Source organism: Melanotaenia boesemani, chromosome 22 (assembly GCF_017639745.1).
Source record: "Melanotaenia boesemani isolate fMelBoe1 chromosome 22, fMelBoe1.pri, whole genome shotgun sequence".
Lineage (NCBI taxonomy): Eukaryota > Metazoa > Chordata > Actinopteri > Atheriniformes > Melanotaeniidae > Melanotaenia > Melanotaenia boesemani.
The window spans coordinates 16,795,256-16,816,390 of NC_055703.1; the positions used below are offsets into that span (position 1 = coordinate 16,795,256).

General features: G+C 37.5%; 1 protein-coding gene across 1 annotated transcript in view; it reads right to left on the reverse strand.

The window, feature by feature from the left end:
* Positions 1-13,527: 13,527 nt before the first annotated feature.
* Positions 13,528-21,135, reverse strand: part of foxo3b (forkhead box O3b) — a 43,848-nt gene continuing 36,240 nt past the window's right edge. Inside the window, exons 3-4 of the mRNA XM_041975322.1 lie at positions 17,849-19,294; positions 13,528-16,680 (exon numbers count right to left, since the gene is read on the reverse strand). Of these exons, the coding sequence (XP_041831256.1) occupies positions 17,867-19,294 (1,428 nt within the window). The 3' untranslated portion in view covers positions 13,528-16,680; positions 17,849-17,866. The remainder of the gene's footprint in view (positions 16,681-17,848; positions 19,295-21,135) is intronic.

Below are 21,135 nucleotides of genomic sequence, written 5' to 3' on the forward strand. Positions count from 1 at the left end.
CTAACTGTGAGCAAGCATGGTTGTTTGTCTGTCTCAGTTATCTTTGCATTGGCCTTGTGGTAGCTAATTGCTATGGATGGGTGCTGGATAAGATTTTTGACCTGCAGTATGCATGCATGGTCTTTTACAGTTGGAATGCTGTTTAAAAATATCAGGCATATTGGTACATCCCTGCATTCAGGGCATATTGTGTAGCACATACTAGTGTAGCGTGGTCTTTAAGAACATGTTGGTTTATTTTGCACACGTGTTTAATGTTCTTTCTTTGCTTGTCAGATGTAAAAACATCCACTTTTTTTTGTTTTTCATTTCTGTTTACTGCACTCACAGATTTGCACAGAAACACTGAGCTATGTGGAACACAAAACAGGAAAAAATACAGGAAATGGTTCTTTTTGCTGACCATTGCCATCTCAACCACACGTCAACACAAGACTGTATTTTTCAGCCAAAAGTAAACATGAAGTAACCCCTGTCAACAAATTTTAAAATAGCATGAAATGGAAACTGACCCTATATAGTATCCCTGCTATATTTATTACATTTCATTCTGCAGGACATTTTTATGAGGCTCTTTAGAAACCTTCATTATATTAACTGCCACGCACACACTCTTTAGGAGTGAGGTCTTCTCATCCTGTATTCACCTCCTCTCCTCCTCTCCCAATCCTTCATTTCATTTCCATCCATCACTCACAAAGAGTGTGATCTGCTAGTGGGCAGCAGCACCATAATATGGTACTTTTTCCCTTCTGTTGGAGGCAGTTCCCCTTCTTTTTTGGGAGTAGTCATTACTTTGCATTTCACAGTGTCTGGACATGTTTGGATCTGCACATGTGCACACAAACACAGAATTAAATATTTAATCAGTAAATAACCTGTAAGGATATCTTGATTAAATCTGAGCAGCATTCATTGGGACAATAAAATACTCAAATGCAGACACACACACACAACCCCAGAAACATGTTCCTCACATATTTTGTTCCAACACAAAAAGTACCCAAATCAAAGTCTAACACCAAAAGATTTACTGTATAAGGAATAACACACACACACACACACACACACACACACACACACACACACACACACACACACACACACACACACACACACACACACACACACACACACACACACACACACACACATGCACAGACAAACATATAAACAGCCAGATGTACATGTCAAGGCCTGCGCACGAATTCATAAACACATATGCAGCACAGATGAAAAAGAGGCCTCAAAGAAGAGGGTGGGCAAATTATTACTGTCACACAAGCATAAACACATGTGTACACAAACACACGTGCAGGCTAATGACACCAGATTTATATAAAAGATATGCAAGATTCAAAGAACTGTTTGTACAATCAGTCCCTCAAGTGTTTTTTTTTTCCTCTTTTTTCCACATTTAGCTAGACTGATGACCGTCAGGCAGAATATGTCTAAAATATGTCCACAGTTGGTGTACATTTTTATGTGTCACTTCTCCAGGAATTTGCATTGTAAGATGTGTCACATATGATGCTAACTTTTCCTTTTCTTCCTTACAATAGATCAGCTCCTCTTTGTCTTACATCCTATACCAACACCATTGCTTAACATGTGGAGAACATGGGATGAACAGAGGATGGGAGGGAAAGATGGAGAAAAGGGAGTAATGTACTCTGTATACGCTTTCCCTGGTGGTTTCACTGGAAAGCACAGGCCATAATTCACTCCAACACACAAGCACAAATGAATGCATCCATTCACCTCTGTGCACATACACATAAAGCAATACTTCTGTGTCTCTCTTTGTGTCATTGTGTGTCCTGCCCCCCATTTAGGCCAGTGCAGTGAAGATATATGGATGTGTGAAACAGAGTGACCTTGACATTCTGGGTATGTGTATAGGCTGGGGGTGGGTGAGGGTTTATACTGTGCCAGAATACTCCCATATTAATCATTGTCCTTGTACAGCACTACATCAGTTCTAGAAATGAACACACCATAGCAAACTTGCTGCAGGATTTTTGCCATTGAGTATTATTGGAAGTTTACAATATTTCATTTAAAAGAGCAGTAAGACAGTTAGAGATCAAAGAGTTGGTGCTTTTAGTACAAATATTTTCTTGTCTAAATAAGACAAAAAGTTGATGAGGCGGAACATAAAGAAAAGCAGGTAAATTATCTGAGAAATAAACTATATTCTACACATTCATTTTACCAGAAATATCATCCATTCCATCAAATGTTCAACTCAGCTCATATAAAATAGCATGCAGGGTTTCCTGGTCTGACAACCACACACCATAGCGAAGGAGTAAACACTTCCCTCTGCTACTGATATAGTTTAAACTATGATTGATGAAAAAGCAACAAATAAAACTGAAGACTATTCCTCAGTCAGTATTTCAGGGCCCATTTCTTTGTAAATTTAATTTTTAGTGTTAAGTTGAATGTGTTAGTGGTTCCTATGGTGGCCTAAACAAACATTGGGAAGGGTTAGGGTGAATGAACCTGTTTATATAAACAGTGATCATATAAAAGGGATAATGAAGGACAAGTTGCTTTCTGCAGTTCAGTGTCTGTATGTAATTTTACCACCTTTCGTGTCTCCACCAGGTAAAACCCTTTTAGTAAATTGTTTATTTTATGGTACTTTACTATCACCTCCCCAACCTCAAAATGCAGGCAAATGGTTGCTTGTGCAGGATGTTTATTCTTGTGCATTTTGCCAGATAATTTGGTGGTGAATGAGATAATTTGTATCTGTGGTTTCCATAAATGCAAATAAATAAAAAATTTTTTTTTTTTTTTTTTTAACTGTAAAGGTTTGAACCTTCTTTGGTTGTTTTTTTTATAGCTTAGCTGAAATATTTTGTTTTGTGTTGTTTTTATTTATTTATTTTTATTTCAAACCTTAGAAAACACCAAAAAGTCGTGATGTTATTTATTTATTTAAATTTTAAGTAAAGCAGTACAGCTGAAACATCATGTCAGCCATTCATTGCGTCATGTGTTATTATATTAATGTTATCTGTCACCATCAATACAGTTGTGCCTAAAATATAAACATCTGTAAGCTGGATAACAGCTCTGGTGGTAAAATGGCAGTTCACGGTTTTGTGTTTACACTGAATGCAAGTAGGTTTGGGTTCAAATAGCACTTTATAAAAATATAACAAACAGGTTTGGTATTTGTAGCATCCTTTGGTATCTTAAACTTGTCATGACTGGTTTAGAAACAGGCATACATTTGTGTCTGCAGGCTGGCAGGTGGTCTGTCACCATCTGAATTAATAGAGAAAAATGAGAGAACAAGATCCTTTTGTTGCAGCTGAATTGCATTCTCATCAAGTTTACTGCTGGTAGCACTCACTTTAAGTGAAATAGTCAAGGCTAGTTTGAACTTGGCAAATTCACATCACCAAAAAAACAAACAAAACCAACAAAAAAACAAAATAAACAAAAAAGCAAACAATAAAACAGATATGTTGCTTCTTTGCTTGTAATCTTGGAAACCCCATTTCAGGGGATGTGTTAGTGTTACAGAAGATGAAATATGTCTAGGTCCTCCTTTCCATAAATACTACCACAGTACATTTTTTCTCTTCTCAGTTTTGGTCAAAGCTTTCTGTCAGTGGCCCAAAATCTCTGCAATCCTTCAAATGTTTTCACACCAGAAACATACTGATCTATGATTCAGTTTGATCTAAGCACCACCTTTTTTGTCAGATGAAGTTTCTGTCTTAGGTCCACATTATTGTTGCAGTAAACCTGAATTTTCCAAAAGTCTAATGACTCGACATAGGTGTGAAAGCATCCTTAGTAAACTGAAGTTTACAAAGAGGAAGAGAACTAATGACATTTACATACGCTTAACTACAGGCTGTGACTAGAACTGCATGGGTTAGTTATTAATCTGGAGCAGGAACACACTCACAGACAGCATATATAGATCAGTGGTGGATGAAGCAAGATGTGTTAACACATATGATACTTCTTGCTGTGTCTTCATCCACAGAATCTCCAATTTAGTCATTTCACACAGTCAGTTTTCATGAGGAATCATTAACCGTTAAACAGCAGCATGGTGTCATCCAATATTGTATATTGCTCCCAATGACCCACTGCATGTGCATATAATTCAGTCACATGCAGCCACATGCTAGAACAGGGGATAGGAACACGACAGGGGTTAGTGAGCTTATACAGCAACAGAACTGAGCCCAAGCCAAGCATGATGACCCCTCATATGGAGAGATAAAGCAGACTAAGTAGGTATGCGGGTGTGTTTGTATGCATAAACGTGATGAAGATATAACTCTGTAGAATGTCTGCTAGCCTGATCTAAAGGAGGAGATGCGGGTAGCTTTTCTAATTCTTCCACTTCATTTGCCTCCCTGCATCCACCCCAGCACCACACTCTACATTTCTCTGTGTGTGGCCATTTTTGAAGAAAAGTGGGAAAGGCAGTGTAGGATTGGAAGAAAATAATAAAAAAATAAATAAAAGGGAAATAATATTGTATAGATGTGAAAAAAGATGAAGGGGAAGACAGCGGGAGCTGAGTAAATTTGGCATTTTTAAAGATGTTATAGTCCAGTATACACATTGATAACAATGAATAAAACTATTGCTTTTTTGCATCACATTTAGATTTAATCAAATTCTTTAACTTTCAAACTCTATTCTATTCTATTCTATTCTATTCTATTCTATTCTATTCTATTCTATTCTATTCTATTCTACAGTCATTTAGCAGATGCTTTTATCCAAAGCGACTTACATTTGAGAGTAAGAACAACACAAGCATGAATTCAAACAAGATGGGACATCATAATTAAATAGTAGTCAGACTGCTTTGAGTCCAGTTGGACCCAGGTGCTGTCATGTAGTGCTAGAGGCAGTGCATATATATATATATATATATATATATATAGATATATATATAGTCAGGACAAATTTGTTAAACTATGTCATGAGTCTGAGTATTATTAACTTGACATCCTGTACTACAGTGAGGAACCTATGGAGGACCAGGAGGTTCTTTGAAATACCAATGCAGCATTTTGATGATAAATTATTAATTGTGAAATAAAAATTTAGATTGCAAAAGATAATTTCAAATTCAACAATTAATTCATACAAAAAGAAATCAAATCGCAAAGTGTTCCGTAACCATACATTTTAAACTGAAATATTAAAGAGGAACTGCATAGTGAAATAATAATTAATATTGAAATACTGTGATTTGTAAATGTATTTTCACATGCTGTTTATAAAAGAAGTAATAAATAACACAATTCATACACTTAAATATAAATGCATTTCCATTTCATTTAAAAATATAATTCCCTTTTTTCTTTTCCATTTTTTCCACATGCATTTTTAAATGTTTTCCTAAATGGTTTACCCTCTTCATTTAGCTTTTATGTGCCACTTAGGTGCCTTGAGTTGTGAAAACCAATCACAGAAGCACCTTGAGTGTAACCAGCTCTCTCATTGGTTTGACCGCCATGCATGAATCTCTGTCTTGAATCTCAGATTTTGCAAAGTATGAGGTTCCAAGTAGGAACCGTGGAGTTATTTTCACCATGATTTATCCTCCATATAAAACTAGTTTCTAAGACCGCCTTCTGCCACCTTTGTAATACTGAAAAAAATTAGGGACATCCTGTCACAGAGTGATGCAGAAAAAATTGTCCATGTTTTTGTTACTTCAAGGTTGGACTTCTGCCATTCCTTGTTATTGGACTGTCCCAAATATGTTCTGAAAAGAGTCCATCTGATCCAGTTTTAGCTTCTCTTCACTGGCTCCCTATTAAACCAAAAATAGGATTTAAAATTTCTCCCCTCACATATAAAGCTCTCCTTGACCAATCTCCATTGTATTTAAAAGATTTCATAGTTCCATATTTTCCAGCAGAGCACTTTGCTTCCTGGCTGTGGGTTTACTTGTGGTTCCTAGAGTCTCTAAAAGTAGAACGGGAGGCAGAGCAGTCAGCGATCAGGTCCCTCTCTTATTAAACTAGCTCCCAAATTGGGTTTGGGAGGAAGACACCCTCTCTAACTTTAAGATTATGCTTAAAACCTTCCTTATTGATAGATCTCATAATAAGGGATTGTTAGTCATCTCTTAGTTATGCTGCCATAGGCTTAGACCTCCGAGGGACGTCCCATGATGCACAGAGCACTTCCTTCGCTTTTCATCTCTCTGCTTTTTATTTTCCATGTATGAATCCATGACAATATTGCTGTTATTAACTTGAATTTCTTCTCTTCACTCTCAGCAGGTCTCTTTGATAACTGTGAGCTTCACAAAGCTGCTGGGATCTGTAGATTTTATTGACATGGACAACAGAATTCAATCAGTGTAAAACTGATGACACATAGGTGGGCTTGGGTTGGAGAACCTGGGTTCACGTCCAAGTTGTGCCAACACAGGTGAACCACTGAGGGCCTCAGAGCAATACAACACAAGTTAGTGGTGCTTTTAAAAAGGTAAAGCTATTCAGAGTTACTGAAATGATTTGAGACTAACACTAGTAAGATTTAAGTGTTCATTAAAGATCCAGTGTGTTATTCATGCTGTGTGTTTTATTAAAAAAATTATTATTGATAGGAGATTTCCTGTATCTTTTCTGTTTTTATTTATTTTATTTTTTTTAAAAGTTTGTTATTAATGCACTTTTTTATTGTTTCCTGCACCTTAGTGTAATGCTTTTAATGTTTTATGTAAAGCATTTTGAATTATCTTGTACATGAAATGCACTATACAAATACACTTGCTTGCCAATGAATTGTTAACACAAACTTTCAAGGTTAAATCGATCTCAATTGTTGCAAAACAGCATTAAGTTTTTTTTCCCTTAAAAAGGCCTTTGTCTGTAGTTTTGGTCTGTAGTTTGTAGTCTGCAGGGGGAACTTACATTTATACTATTTCAAACTATCTACTGGACTTGAAGACAAGAACAATTGAGGTGTTTTTGGCTGGTAGTATAGTTTACTTAAGATGGGTGGTACTTTTGAAAAAATGAAAACATTTTGAGTTTCCCTTTACTGGTCACACTTCTGATATCACAAAACTTTTCTTTTAGTTTAATTTATCATGGTTAGCAGCTGGAATAAAACACAAAAAGACACAAAAAAATAACCTCACATTGAAACACCATTTTTGAAGATTTTCACGTTTGTAACTTCTATCTTTGAAGCCTTCATGTAGGTAATGGAACCAGCTTGATCAAATAATTCACTGTGTTGTTTTATGTAGGGCTAATGTCTATTTTTCTCACAGTCTTCATCAGAGATGTTTCCTAACTGATGTGAGGATGGTTCAGCAGGCAACACGTATTCTAAACTCAGCAGAAATACAAGTCAGAAATCCAGTAAAGATGAGAAAAAGGAGGTGATTGCATCGCAGACCGAGGTGTCATCATAAATCTTAACTGCATATCATTTTTGTGTAAGCAAAGGGTTGTGATATCAGGCCAACACAAGAGTAAAGCAGAATGTCACCTAATAATACTGTACATAACGGACTATCAGCAGTAGATGTTATCATATCAGAATATGGAAATTCCAGCACCCTGCCATCTCTGATTCTCCTCCCTGCCAACCTTTACAGTTCTTATCACTTCCTCTCATATCTCTATTTCTGTCATTTTATTACACCTCACCTCTCTCTGTGACTTTTCACATACTCTCATGTTTGTACTTGTGATGTGTGCACATACTGTAAATATTAAATGAAAAGAAAGAGAAAGACTTCAATAGATTGTCGTTAAATGTATAAATTTACTTCATGGATCAGTATCTGTCAGACCCTGATGGTGATGAGGAGGATTTGGTTTTTTTTTTTATGTCTGCTGGTACATGTCCTTTGTGTTTGTCTGAATCTGTAATTACAAATGGGCTATGCAGTTTGAAGAGATCAGTCTTCCCACAACAGGCTGTAAGTCTGCGCTATAATCTGCCTTGATGATGCTGATCACTGCCTGTGAATGAAGGTGCTGCAGGACAATGCTCAACAGCTATGTGCCAGTGTGCCATTACAAAGATGACATCATTCCTCTGCAGCACTTAGTGTGCGCATGCACACTTTCTCACATACACACACAGAAGTATCATTTACGACTGCTCAGTTCTCAGGTCTCACCCCCTGTCGTGCCTCCATCACCGTGCGGCCTGCATCAATCTACATGTGTGTTTGTGCATGTTTGTGTGGAGTAGCAGTTCAGATAAAGTGTAGAGATGAAGACTGGGAGAAGCCCAACCACATCCATCAATAGGGCAGTGTCAGTTCTGGGAGACGAGAAGCTCACTAATGACTATATCTCAGCATCTCCATCACATCTCCTTCTTGTTTACACTTTGAACCCCCACACCACATGATGACTCACTCCTCATTAGCAAGTCAGTGCGTGGGTCAATGGCATCATGTGTTTCCACTTGTTTGCAGGATGAGGATAGATAGATAGATAGATAGATAGATAGATAGATAGATAGATAGATAGATAGATAGATAGATAGATAGATAGATAGATAGATAGATAGATAGATAGATAGATAGATAGATAGATAGATAGATAGATAGATAGATAGATAGATAGATTCAGCTTGTTTTGTCAGACCTAACCTGTTGGCAACTTGCCATTATGAATAATAGCAGTGGAATCTGAGGCCCCTGTAGGTCTTCTGTGTAGCCAGGCCGTCATTTCTTCTTTGTTTGTTTAAATTGCTAAGTTACTGATGCATAACCCTGTTTTTCTGGTTCATACATGGTTGGATGTGCAATCTGATCACATTAAAAAGTTGTTTTCTTTTATTTATTTTCTCAATTTCTGGCTTGTGGTTTGACTCAAACATGCACAGAAGTACTTCGATATAGCCAACATGCAGGAGAAATTCAACTAGCTGCATTATGATTTTGTACAATGTAAATAATCAACGAGGAGAAATTTTGTTCTTTAGCTGGAACGTCAAAGGGTTGAATGATTTGGTCAAGTAGGGTAAAATTTTTAGAATATCTGAAATCAATAAAACTTGATGTAATATTTTTTACAGAAGACACATTTAAATATTAATTCTCACAAAAGATTAAGTTGTAAGTGGAATGGACAAATGTTTTATTCATGTTGTAACCACAAGGCTGGGTGAACAGCAATTTTAATTAAGAGGGGGACTGTTTTTGAACACTGAGGTAATATCAGTCGATACATTGTGGTAGTGGGCAATACTGAATATTGACTAACATTATGGTACAAACATTTTTTTCTTATTTTTCCCTCAACTCTCCAAGACCTTAATTTATACAAACTAGTACTTGGTGGGGACTTCAGTTGTGTCCTTAACGCCCAGCTAGACAGATCAAGACTAGGGTCAAACACTCTCTCATCAGCTGCAGCGTCTACTAACTTTCTTCGTACTTACTAGAGCTGGCAATACTGCAAATTTTGGTATCGATTCGTATCGATGCTGAAACTGATACTGATACTGATACTGATACCATTACCATTACTGATACCAATACTTTGTGCTTGAAATTTCACTATCATTTCATAATTTTGCCTTTAATAATTATCCATGATTATGATCAAAATCAAACACAGTACAAAGATTTTTGCCAAATAAAACTTTTTTTTTTTTTATTAATCACAAGCCCTCAAGTCATTAATGACTAATTTAATCAATATTATTCTACTCTATATATGTCACCACAGGTCTATATTAGACTGTACCAAAACTGCAAAACTGACTTGGATAGATGGTCAAAACATCCATTTTTCTTGGCAGGATGGATAAACGCAGCGAAGATTATATTAATGCTCAGGTTTCTTTATCTCCCTTTTTCTCCTGAAATCTTATTTTGCCCAGCTGGATCACATCATCAGTTCGTTCATATTGAATAAAAACCTGCATGTATCATGAAGATAAGCCTGGAGAAAGGTAAATCCGAGGGTGGTTTAGGGTTACCTAATTTTTTATTTTACTACTGGGCAGCCAACATGGTTAAGTAGATATATTAGATCACCATGTAAGATAAGGTAGAACCAGTCTGTGCTGATATGGAACTTAGAGCTACTCAGTTCCATATCTGATGGGTGCCCCTTTCCCATTAGATATTAAAGGAACTGAACTGAATTCAAATTCTGAAGTGCGAAATTCAATAAAGATCTTGAGCCAGTTCAGAAATCCTTTTAACCTGACAAAAAATGCAGCTTCTCTCCAATAATGTTAACGGATGAAGTGGTCTGGTATACTTTCAAGATGTCTTTACTTGTGGTGGCTTTGGACCATTTAAATTTATTTGTGAAGATCATAACTTACCAAAGTCACATTACTTCAGATATCATTATGTTTGGAGCTTAACTGGTTAGTACATAAATGTAAAAATCTTATAATAAGCCTTAAATGACCATTCAAATCTTGAGATTTTCTAAATATTTTACATATCATATTGTTTCTATAATGAGCTGCAGTGATGATGATGGTGTTGATGATGATGATGATTACTGTGATAATCAAATACCTATTATGACAAGGTATTTCCTGTTGAAGTCTCTTTGTATTATACGTTCTTCACTGTGTGTATTTTGTTGTGTTTTTTTCTCTCTTTTAGCCTTTTCTGTTTCTATTTAATTTTTGTTCTTTGTAGTTTTTTAATGTTCCTATTTAATGTTTATTTTGCACCTTGTTGTAATGCTTTTAATGTCTCATGTAAAGCACTTTGAGTTGTTTCGGACAAGAAATGTTCAATACAGTAAAGCTGCTTTACCTGATAACTCTAGTTATCTTTGTGTTAGAGCTGTGACTTGACAAATTTGGGGAAGTTTTCTGAAAATGAAACAAAATCTGCCTTCATTGACAAGGAGATTGTATTTAGAAATATAAATAGATCTATGATAAACACAAAGCTCACAACACTGTGATCTATGACTTCTTTTGTCAAGTGATAGCAGGTTTTGTGGTCTGGCTAATGTCATGTTGAATGAAACTATGACTCATAATCTTGGTTTACAATGGGTGGCAACAGAAACATTATATAACACACTACTTAGTCTACAATTCCAGACCTTTGAATCACTGTTAATATCTGAAATTTGATTTAAATGATGTAGGATTGTCCCAACACCTCTGAAAAACAAGTTATCAACCAGATCTTAGCAGATCATGATCAGCCAGGCCATACATTATGAACAACAAATAAACACAAAGGTACACGTGATTATGGCACATGTGTCACGTGGCACCCAGAGGATGAGAAAGAGCTACTCCCTCACTGGTAGAGTTTCACCCTAATGTGACACAGACAGTAATTTAACCACACATTTGTTTAAAAGCACCACCCATGTGTCAGACACCATCTAAATGTACATACAAAAGCAAACATGAAAACACTTGTAACACGATACGTACAGTACACAGTTTATTGCCATTACATGGATACCTGGTCATATATTCAAATGAATCATCAAGAGCTGATTTCTGATGACAAACAGTTTGCACAGAGAAAACAAGTTCAAGGTTTTCTCTGAAACAAAAGACATTTATAGATACAAACCCTGGAAATGTGGGTGGAAGTGTGGATGATGTGCCAACATAGAGACAGTCATTTAGTTTTGACATGACATAAAACCAGCCTGTGTCACAACAAACAACCCCCCAGGTCACACATATATTTGGTTGCAGGCTGCCTTTTAAATATAATAAGTAAATATCTAAATCTTGTCAACATGAAGTGAAAATGAAAACTTCAAAAACACATTTAATGATCTGTTGAAAACTAAAAAGTATATAAGTATATGTTGTATTCTATAGACTATAAAGTTGTTTTCAGCCATTCAGTAACCTCACTGACCTCGTGTAGACTGGTGTGACTGCAGCCAGAACAGACATGTTTGTCCGATGATCAGCTGACTGGGCGCTGCCATCAAAATGTGGCTTTAGTAAGTGATGCCGTGAGAAGGTTGCGTTCTCAGTCATAAAACTTGTTTGAGTTTTTTGAAGTTTGCAGTGAAGACAGAGCTTTACAGTTGTTGTTTTTTTTCCCCTTTGGCCCATTACTTTATCCTCCATAAAATTCTCTGCAAAAATGCCTGAAAACAACTAAAAAAAAAACTGAGAACACTTTCTGTTTGTTTGAAGATCTTTTGTATTTTTGAGTACAGAATAAAAAGCTACATTTACAGAGCTAAAGAAATTCACTCAGATGCTGGGAGAATATTTGATTGATCAGTCAAAGTTGTGCTTTTTTTTTTTTTTACACCTTTAGCTTTTTAATCATTGCTTAGATCAATCATCCAATGATATACAATGATTGGATGCGTCTTGATTTTTCAATGTTTATGATTATGTAATTTACAAAGGTTTTATGTAAAGTTGTAAATGAGCACAAATTAGCTCTGACACCTGTAGCTACTGCATTATTTGCTTAACAGGACAACCCTGCTTTAAACACTTGGATGGTTCTAGTCTGACATAATGTTTGGCATTTAATTCTCCTCATCATTGACTTATCACTTATTGCCCTGATTCTATTTAACTGATCAGCCCAAACATTTATTATATATAAAAATGATTTCCTTAAAATCCATCAGCAAACAGTGACAAATATGTAAGAAGTGTAAGTATAAAGTCATTCAGCTTTATTTTAAATTTTAACCCATGTACAGCAACATCCATTTAACATCCTGGTTCTCCTCTGTGAAAATCTTTGGCTTTGTGATGATGCGAAATTTCCAAAATGGTCCCAAAATGACACCTGCATCAGAACTATTTGATTGTAAAGCTTCAATCCTTTTAACAATTATAATGCTTCAATAACACATCCTAGTCGATATGTATCCTGTTACAGCTCCACATTTTGAAAGAATTTACACAAAAGTTAGGAAAATATTGTGACAACTAGGTCACCTCTTGGCTTTTAACTGAAAAAGTCAAGGAGAATGCCAAAATGCACTAAAATGCTCCAACAATGAACCTAACTAATCATTTTTCTTTTCTTTTGTTTTTTGTAGCATGAACGAAAAGCATAACAGTATTGAGAGGATAAAATACTTGTTTCTGTAAATGTTTTAAAGGTTTTCCACTGATGTACATCTGTACTTATGTACTTTTGTTAATCTGTGGTAACTTTTTTCTGATATAAGACTTGATGTGAGAAGAGAAAAATGTGGCCCATATGAGGGAAAGCAAGACGGAGGGATTAGACTTTCATAGCGTGTTATGTGTCAGTATGTGCCTTGGAGGCCTAGGGGAGATTTCAGACATGCAACACTCTGTATTTGACCCCCCTCTCTTGGCTTTACAGTACATTTCGCAACAACCAGGAAAAGTACCCAGCCCAGTGTCAGATATCAGAGGGTCGCGTTATGTCTGCTCTCATTTAAGGCAGCCTCATACAAAACAAACACTGTGAAAGAGGACTTCTTGGAACTTGAGCAGAACTTAAGGTTTTTTGGTTTTTGGAAACACCCCGATGATGCCAATTTTTTCATTCCACTGTTCTGTACAATTATGACAAGGACACAAGTGTGGAGCCTCACCAAGCTTTATTTACATGCGCACCATTTCTTATACAAACTAGATTACAATTCAAAATGGAATACAAGGGAAAAATACCCACTAACATTGAGTTGAGAGAAGCGAGATTAATAAAAGGGAAAAGTTCATGGAGTATATGAAGAAGAGCTGGCTTGAGGTTCTTAACAAGAAAGATTATAAAAGAAAACACCCAAGAGGTCATTAAGGTATCTAGTGGTATGTCTATTTTTTTTTCTCTCTCTCTTTCCTCAGCTTTAAACCAGCATGTGATGTGAAGGGTGTGTGTTGGGTGTAAGAGGAGATCAGCTGTGCTTGTATGAAGCTGTTTCATTGAGTGGTTTGCATGGAAGGCGAGCTCCACTGTGACTTAGTGTAATCTATCTGCCAAAAGAGCTAAAACACTTTACACCGAATGTACAAAATGTCAGGAACATTATCTCTTCAAATGAGATTTGCAGTTTATCAGGGATAAATAACCCGTCTTTTAACAGAGAGGATTACAGCGCTCCCCAGATTCACCTTGTCAGTCATCTTCACAGGATAACTAGAGTGAAATTAAAGCAATATTTAGTACAATCAGTGTAGATGATTTCCAATGTTTAGAAGGTCAGGTGATGGCTCAGGATCCTCCCTGTCAAAACACATGATAGATAGTGTTCTGGAAATTTTAGATGTAATGAGGTGTTGGACATTCCAGCTTCATGTCAGATGACACTTCTATCACATCAAATGTCTAACCAGCCAGTCATCAAGAGCACTGGGACTTGCACATCAAACATCCGCTAGAGAAGGCTCTGCATGTGTCTACATCTATGCACACACACTTATAATAAACCCATTAAAATGGGTGGATGGTTTAGGAACTCCTCTGTAAACCCTGGTAAAAAATAAAAAGAAGAGAATGTGTTTTTGAGTGCTGAAAATGTAGAGTTGCTCTCTCTGTATTACAATTTCTATCAAGGGACGGAACCATTGGAAGGGTCAAAGGGGGGCATGAGCTCATGCACTAAACCTCAGACAGCGCAGTAGCTCATTCTAGCCAACCATGCACTCTCACTTCTCTGCCTTGGCGTCAAAATGATATACACAAATCTGTACACTATTTTACACAGCAGGGAATACACTTCATGTCACTATCTCCAAAACAGGCAAGCGGTACCAGGGTTTCCAGATGCTACAACAATGGTGCTTATCCACCATTTTCAAAATCACTGGTAACAGTGTTCCCTCCGACCTGGCATGTAACGTTGTTCAATGTTTCTTCAACTTCCGAGGTATCACAAAATCCAAGGGTCAAGTACTACATGAGTATATAAAGACATACAGTGAGTATATATGCATTTTCACACAATTCATAATGCATAAATACATACATGCATACAGTCAGCTGTGCTGTATGCACCACAAGGGATTACACAACCTTGTGAGATTATTTAAACTGAAATTAACTCGGTAGATAAAACACATACACACATTAATATATAAGTTGGGAGATACAGGAAGAGTTACCTGCAGGAGCACCAGGCGTGTCCATGAGGGGATGTCTGTGGGTGCGTGTGTGTATGTGTCACGAGTTCAACAAGCGGAAAAAAAGAATAACTGACAGCAAAACCAAAAATAACAGACATGCGTAAAGCAATAATCCTGATGTTTATCATCTTCCTCCTCTTCATCTTGACAGCCAAAAGTTCACAGGTTACAAGTTCACAAGCACAAAGTATTAGGTTTTATTTTTAAGAAATTTTATATGTAATACCATTCAAATACGATTTGATGTTCTTTTTAGACGGGAAGCCTCCCTTTCCCCCCTGAGTGATTCTGTATATGCATAACAAGTCCCACAAGCTCATGACAAGAAGAGCCTAACAGATCCCTGCTATTATATTTTTATATCTGTGTGTAATATATATGTGTGCATGAGTGATTTGGCTGCCAGCATATCCTACTGTTTGTTTCAAGTAATTTGGCAATATACAGAAATAGCTTATTGTTTTACTCAAGGAACAAATGGCTTCCAGAGGAATGAGCCTAAAACCCTGCTCCCCCTGCCTTCTTCAACCTCATCGTGCTACTTGTGGCTGCAGCTCTCCACTTCTGCAGGTCCTAGGTAAAAGCAGAACAATTACAATGCACATCTTGCTCTTAGGACAGGGTTCAACACTGTTTAAATAGCACCTGTAGTGGTGTGGAAATGTTCACAACCCTAGAACACAGGTATTCTTTTTGGCTACATCATATGCTGTGATAAACGACTGCAACAGAATGCACCAGAAGCTATGAAAACTGAAAAAAAAGACAAGATCTTTTCTTCTCCTTCTTTTTGTTTACTTGTAACATGTACAAAAATGATAAATCATATGATGCAGTATGCAACTAATTATGATATAGCCCTCAGTATGCTGCAGTTAATTCAAATTCTAGCAGTGTACATTAGCAAAACAGTAAGTGCATGGCATTAAATTGAGGAATTTTAACTTCTAAGGTTTCTGTGGTTTTGTAAAGTGTCAGTTTGTCTCTATGTGTGTATGCAAGAACTGTATGCATGGCCACTCAGTGAGTAAGACCCTCCATTTCTACATCTTCATTTCACCAATACAACAATTCTTATTGTACAGACACATATGATCCAGAAACAATTATGATAAAACAGAAAACCCAAACAAGAAACACTGAACATTTAAAATCACAAAGAACAAAGGGATTTTTTCCTCCAAGGTAACACATCCCATGAAACCACTGGATCAGATTTACACATCACTTCTTGATTTTTGTCCTTTTTGTGCCTTCAGTGGGAACAACTGCACCTCAATCTTCTTTGACCCTTTCTAATAAACAGTGCCTCTTTGATATTGACAGACAGAGCGTCAAAGAAAAATTGCATAATTCTAAGATTCGAGTGAGTTTGTTGTGATTGTTTAACACAGCTGTTTTGTGTTGTTTCACATGAGGCTTTGAGGGCTGATGTGCAGCATCTCTAGACTCTGTTGGATCGTTCATGATTCACCAGTGTGGGAGTGAAAGTAAAGCTCGCAAGAGGAAGTCTTCTCTGTAAACACAGGATTTGTATTTTACATTGTGCTGATGGCAGGTTTGGCAAAAAGGATGTTGTGTGTCTGACCGTCTGATGCACCACACAGGTCAGACCTGGAGAGATAAAAAACAATATATTTCAATATTAACACTGGGCTTAAAAGAAAAGAAAAGAAAAAGAAATCTTCCCATGTGTTGGTCCAAAGTCAAACATTTCAAATAGAAATCCACCATCATCAAAATGTCATCAAATCATTTATACAGTTCTGGCTTCCACCCTGATATTTAGGTATGTAATCAATGCCAAATTTTGTCTAAGTACTGCAATTACTTTATTTAGAATTCTAACGTGCACTTGAACAGCCTCTATATCATGAAACCTTCAATTAGAATGAGTGGGTCATAAACAACATCGTAATAAAATGCAAATTGTGTATGGGAGTCTATCAGCTTCAAAAATACCCAACTCTAAACAAGAAAGCACCTGCTAGCTGAGCATAGCTTCATAACATGAGCCATTTTGCAGAGGAAAATCATGTCACAGCTTCAAACAGCAACAGCTAGTTTTTAATTTTACTAAAACTGTCACTTTATAGAAATTTAACAAATACTGTTGCTTTTTATGTGGTGCAGATGCTTAATTAGAAGTTCATTTTAACAAAGTATGCACTTTTGGAGATATCACAATAAGAACGGTAAAGTCACATGTGCTCATGTAATTCCAAAGAATTACTCAGAAGACAATGGATAACTTATGAAAGTAATGTTTGGAATAATAAATATTTCTAAAAGTATTTTTATCCAGGGCTGCTAAGCATTTTTAAGGTCAATAGCCTTTGTTTGTGTAGCCTGTTTCAAGGCAGTGTCATTATTGGGATAGAAGGTCAAAGTTGATAAACTGGCATCAGAGACTGTGATGGTACAGCTCTTACCACTGACACTATATCATTCAGCTGAATCTGTTAGTGTGCTTTGCTGTGTAAACACAATGATGAGGCGCTGAGCTTCTTCTGTTTCGTCTGTGTGAATTCCTAAAGCTTAATGATGACTTCTTTATTGCCCTAACAATGTGTGACCGCAGTGTGAAAAAGCAAATGAAAGGGCCTTACCATGAAACTAGATGTGTTGACAGAAAGGAGAAAGAAAACGTTTACTACTGTTGGAAATGAGGGGGTATAGTTTGATCAGTAAATTCCTGAATGAATACATCCAAATATGCCTACCTTTGCTCAAATTTGTTATGAATTGTGTCATTTTCAAACCAAAAGCCAGACACACACACCTGCTTTTTCCTCCCTTCTCAGCCAGGTACCCAGCTCTGAGAGGTCTGCTTGGTGCTTGTGAAGTTGCCAACTCCATTCATGTTGACCAGGGAGTCAAAGTTAAAATCCAGGCCATCTGCATCCATCAGCTCATTCTTGATGATGGAGTCCATGTCACACTCCAGGCTGCCATTGAACATGTCCAGGTCCAGATCTGTAGGAAAGCGATCCTGACAAACCCCTCCACTGCTGCTAACTGTCCCATTCAGAAAGATAGAGGGGTCGATCTGCATGGAGGAAGACCCATTTCCTCCTAGTGGCGAGAGCAGGAGCTGGTGTTTGGCATTAGCCAGAGTGTTAGCCTCATTGACTAGGTTTAGGCCCCCATTCAAAGATCTTAGGGAGCTCTGGTTGTGGTTGTTACTGTGCAGTAAATCCCTTTGGTTGACCTGTAGTCCTCCAGTGGTCCCAAAAGTCATTACGGGATCATTACGAAGCATCAGACCACGGTGAGAATTTTGGGAAATAATGGCAGCTGCGCTTGCCTGAGACATCAGTGGGTCAGACTGGGTCATCATGACATCACTATGACTGTCAGAGTTGAGCAGGTCTTGTAGTGTTTGGCTGCCGAAGTGAGACATGCTGATGGTGGAGAAGGATGTTTGCTTATTCTCCTGGATGGTCTGCATGGGGGACGGACGAAGAGAGGAGCCTGTTGTGTGGGGGCTGAAGATAGAGTTACTGTAGCCATTACTTCCACCATTAGAGGAAGAGTTGGAGGATGGCGAGGAGGTGGAGGAAGGTGAGCCTATGCCATTGGGTTTGGACCCAAAACTGAACCCTGAGGACCCATTTTGTGGGGTCTGGCTGGAGGTTGTTGGTACCAGCAAATCATCCATCATATCATCTGTGATTCCATCATTCAGGTTCATGGTACCTGTCAGATCTGCCAGGCGGGGCAGTTCAGTGGGTGCAGCTTTTCCATTGGTCAAGGTGTTCCCAGGGGACAGTGCTCTTCCAGGACTGGAGTAAAGCATGGGTGAGAGAGGAGGCTCATCATCGGGCACCTCATCCAACTCGGGGTTGGCCAAAATGGGTGAGAGACGACCACTAAGCGTGCTGGCGTTGGAGTTAGTGCGAGAGCGGAAGTCTGTCCAGGCATCCAGCTCCTCGCTGCTGCGTGATGTTGGGCTCCCAGGCCACTTAGAGAGACCTGAAGGACTGTCTGCACCACCTTCACCAGCTGCAGCAGCTGCAGCCTGCAGGGCAGCCTTCTTCTTGGCAGCACGGCCACGGGCTGACTTGGTGTACTTGTTGCTGTTGTCCATGGAAACTGCCCGACGTCTTGGAGCCTTTCCTCCCTTTCCTCCCTCTGGGTTGATCATCCACCAGGAACTCTTTCCTGTTCCCTCATTTTGGACACGGATGAAGCGACTGTGGAGGGAAAGGTTGTGCCGGATGGAGTTCTGTAACACAAAACAGACCAAGAAACTTTGAGTGATGTGTAGAAAATAATTTTCAAATTATCAAATCTCATTTTGCCAAAACAACAACCAATAAATATCCTCATTGGATCCATAAACATAGATCCAAAATTCATCACTGCTTTTGTAAAAATGTAAACAATCCCTGTCTGTCACTACAAAACAAAAAAAAAACAAAAAAAAAACCAAAAAAACAAAAAAACAAAAACAAAAAAAACATTGCTTCAACTACTCATCCTTTAAATACAAACATGCACATATTAAAGTGGAGCGACACTTAGCGCTGATGTCTGCATTGTTCCTGCTGTAGCTTTTGTGTAGTGGGTATAAAAGAGAAAAGAGAGAGAGTGGTCTATAATCAAAGATCTCTTCGATTATAAATGACACACACAAAGAGCCTCTGTATATCAGATCATGTGTGTTTGTGTGCAAGTCTTAGCTGCTTTGCATTGATCAGCTCTAAGCTGATTCCTTGTGAAAGCCCAAAAGGTTCATTGTGGGGAAAATGGTGCACATGACAGCCCCTACTAATAATCAAGAGCTTTATTCACAACACACAGATGTATGCATACATTAAAATCTCAAACTGTAACACAACAACCCTGCTGAATTACTTGTTGTCCTGTTGTTTACACACAGTTACAAGATAGTTGTCTGTCTCCTATTTCCCTTTTTAGTATTGTAGCTACAAAGAAATTAGATGATATTACACACAAATCAGCAGAGGCCAAAACTTTCTGACATTTGTGATTATTTAACTCTCATAACATTATGAAATTACATTTGTGTTTTAAACCTTTGATGCCATTGTTAGCAACATCATTCTTTTTTATTAAGCCCATCATGAAATCCTATTCATATGTTTTTAAATATACATACAGACATATTTGTAATAAAAAATTTTCATCTGACTTAGATGTAGTCTGACCTCTGTTTGCAAACACTAAACAAGGAAAGTAAAAATGTTAAACATAATACCTCTCAAACATGTTTAATTTGTTTTAAGAACATGTTAACTTGATGGATTAGCATGCTGTCAGCATAGCTGCATACTCTTAGACCGTGTTGACACCTGACATTCACATGCGTTGAATAGTTTGATCACAAGCCGACAGTTGTAAAAACAGATGTGAGAGGACCAAAGATGCACTGAAAATGCAGTTAAATCATATCGGTGTCTGGGCTGTACATGCATCTTTTTAGACCATTTTGAACATGAATGTTTCCTGCTCGACATTAAAAGACTATTTACTTGACCTGCAAATGTTAGAAATAGCAATGCATTTTTGCTGCACAAGATTGGGTACCAGTGGCTATTGTGACACTCAGATTGCAAAAAGTTTCTTGGGCAATTTAGTGTATAACATCTGCATTTTATCATGTGGAATGGGGGGTTTATGTTAACACAGACAGGTCTGGATTAGGGTTAGGGTAGATTGCAAAAAGTCAGGTTTTTAAGTTTGTAATATAAACTATTACCCATCTACAGTTAGGAATTTTCAGAAAACTGTAATAACTGTTACCACAAAACTGAAGTGATAACCCTAGTGGTAGTAGTACATTTTACATAATGCAATGAGTTGTTACAACAAAGGGTTTAAAGTCAGGAAAAGATGGTAACATGAAGCTATGAAGCAAAGGACTGCCTCATAATTTTTATTGTTCTGTTTTATGATGGGTTACGATTGGCACAATAATAAGAATTCATAAAACATGTTTATGCTTTTCATAGTATGATGAGTTCTGGTTAATTGAAGGATTGAATGATCAAAGCTCTGGTTAAGCTGTTATTTAAGACTTGCAAATCCAGTTTCACTCCATTC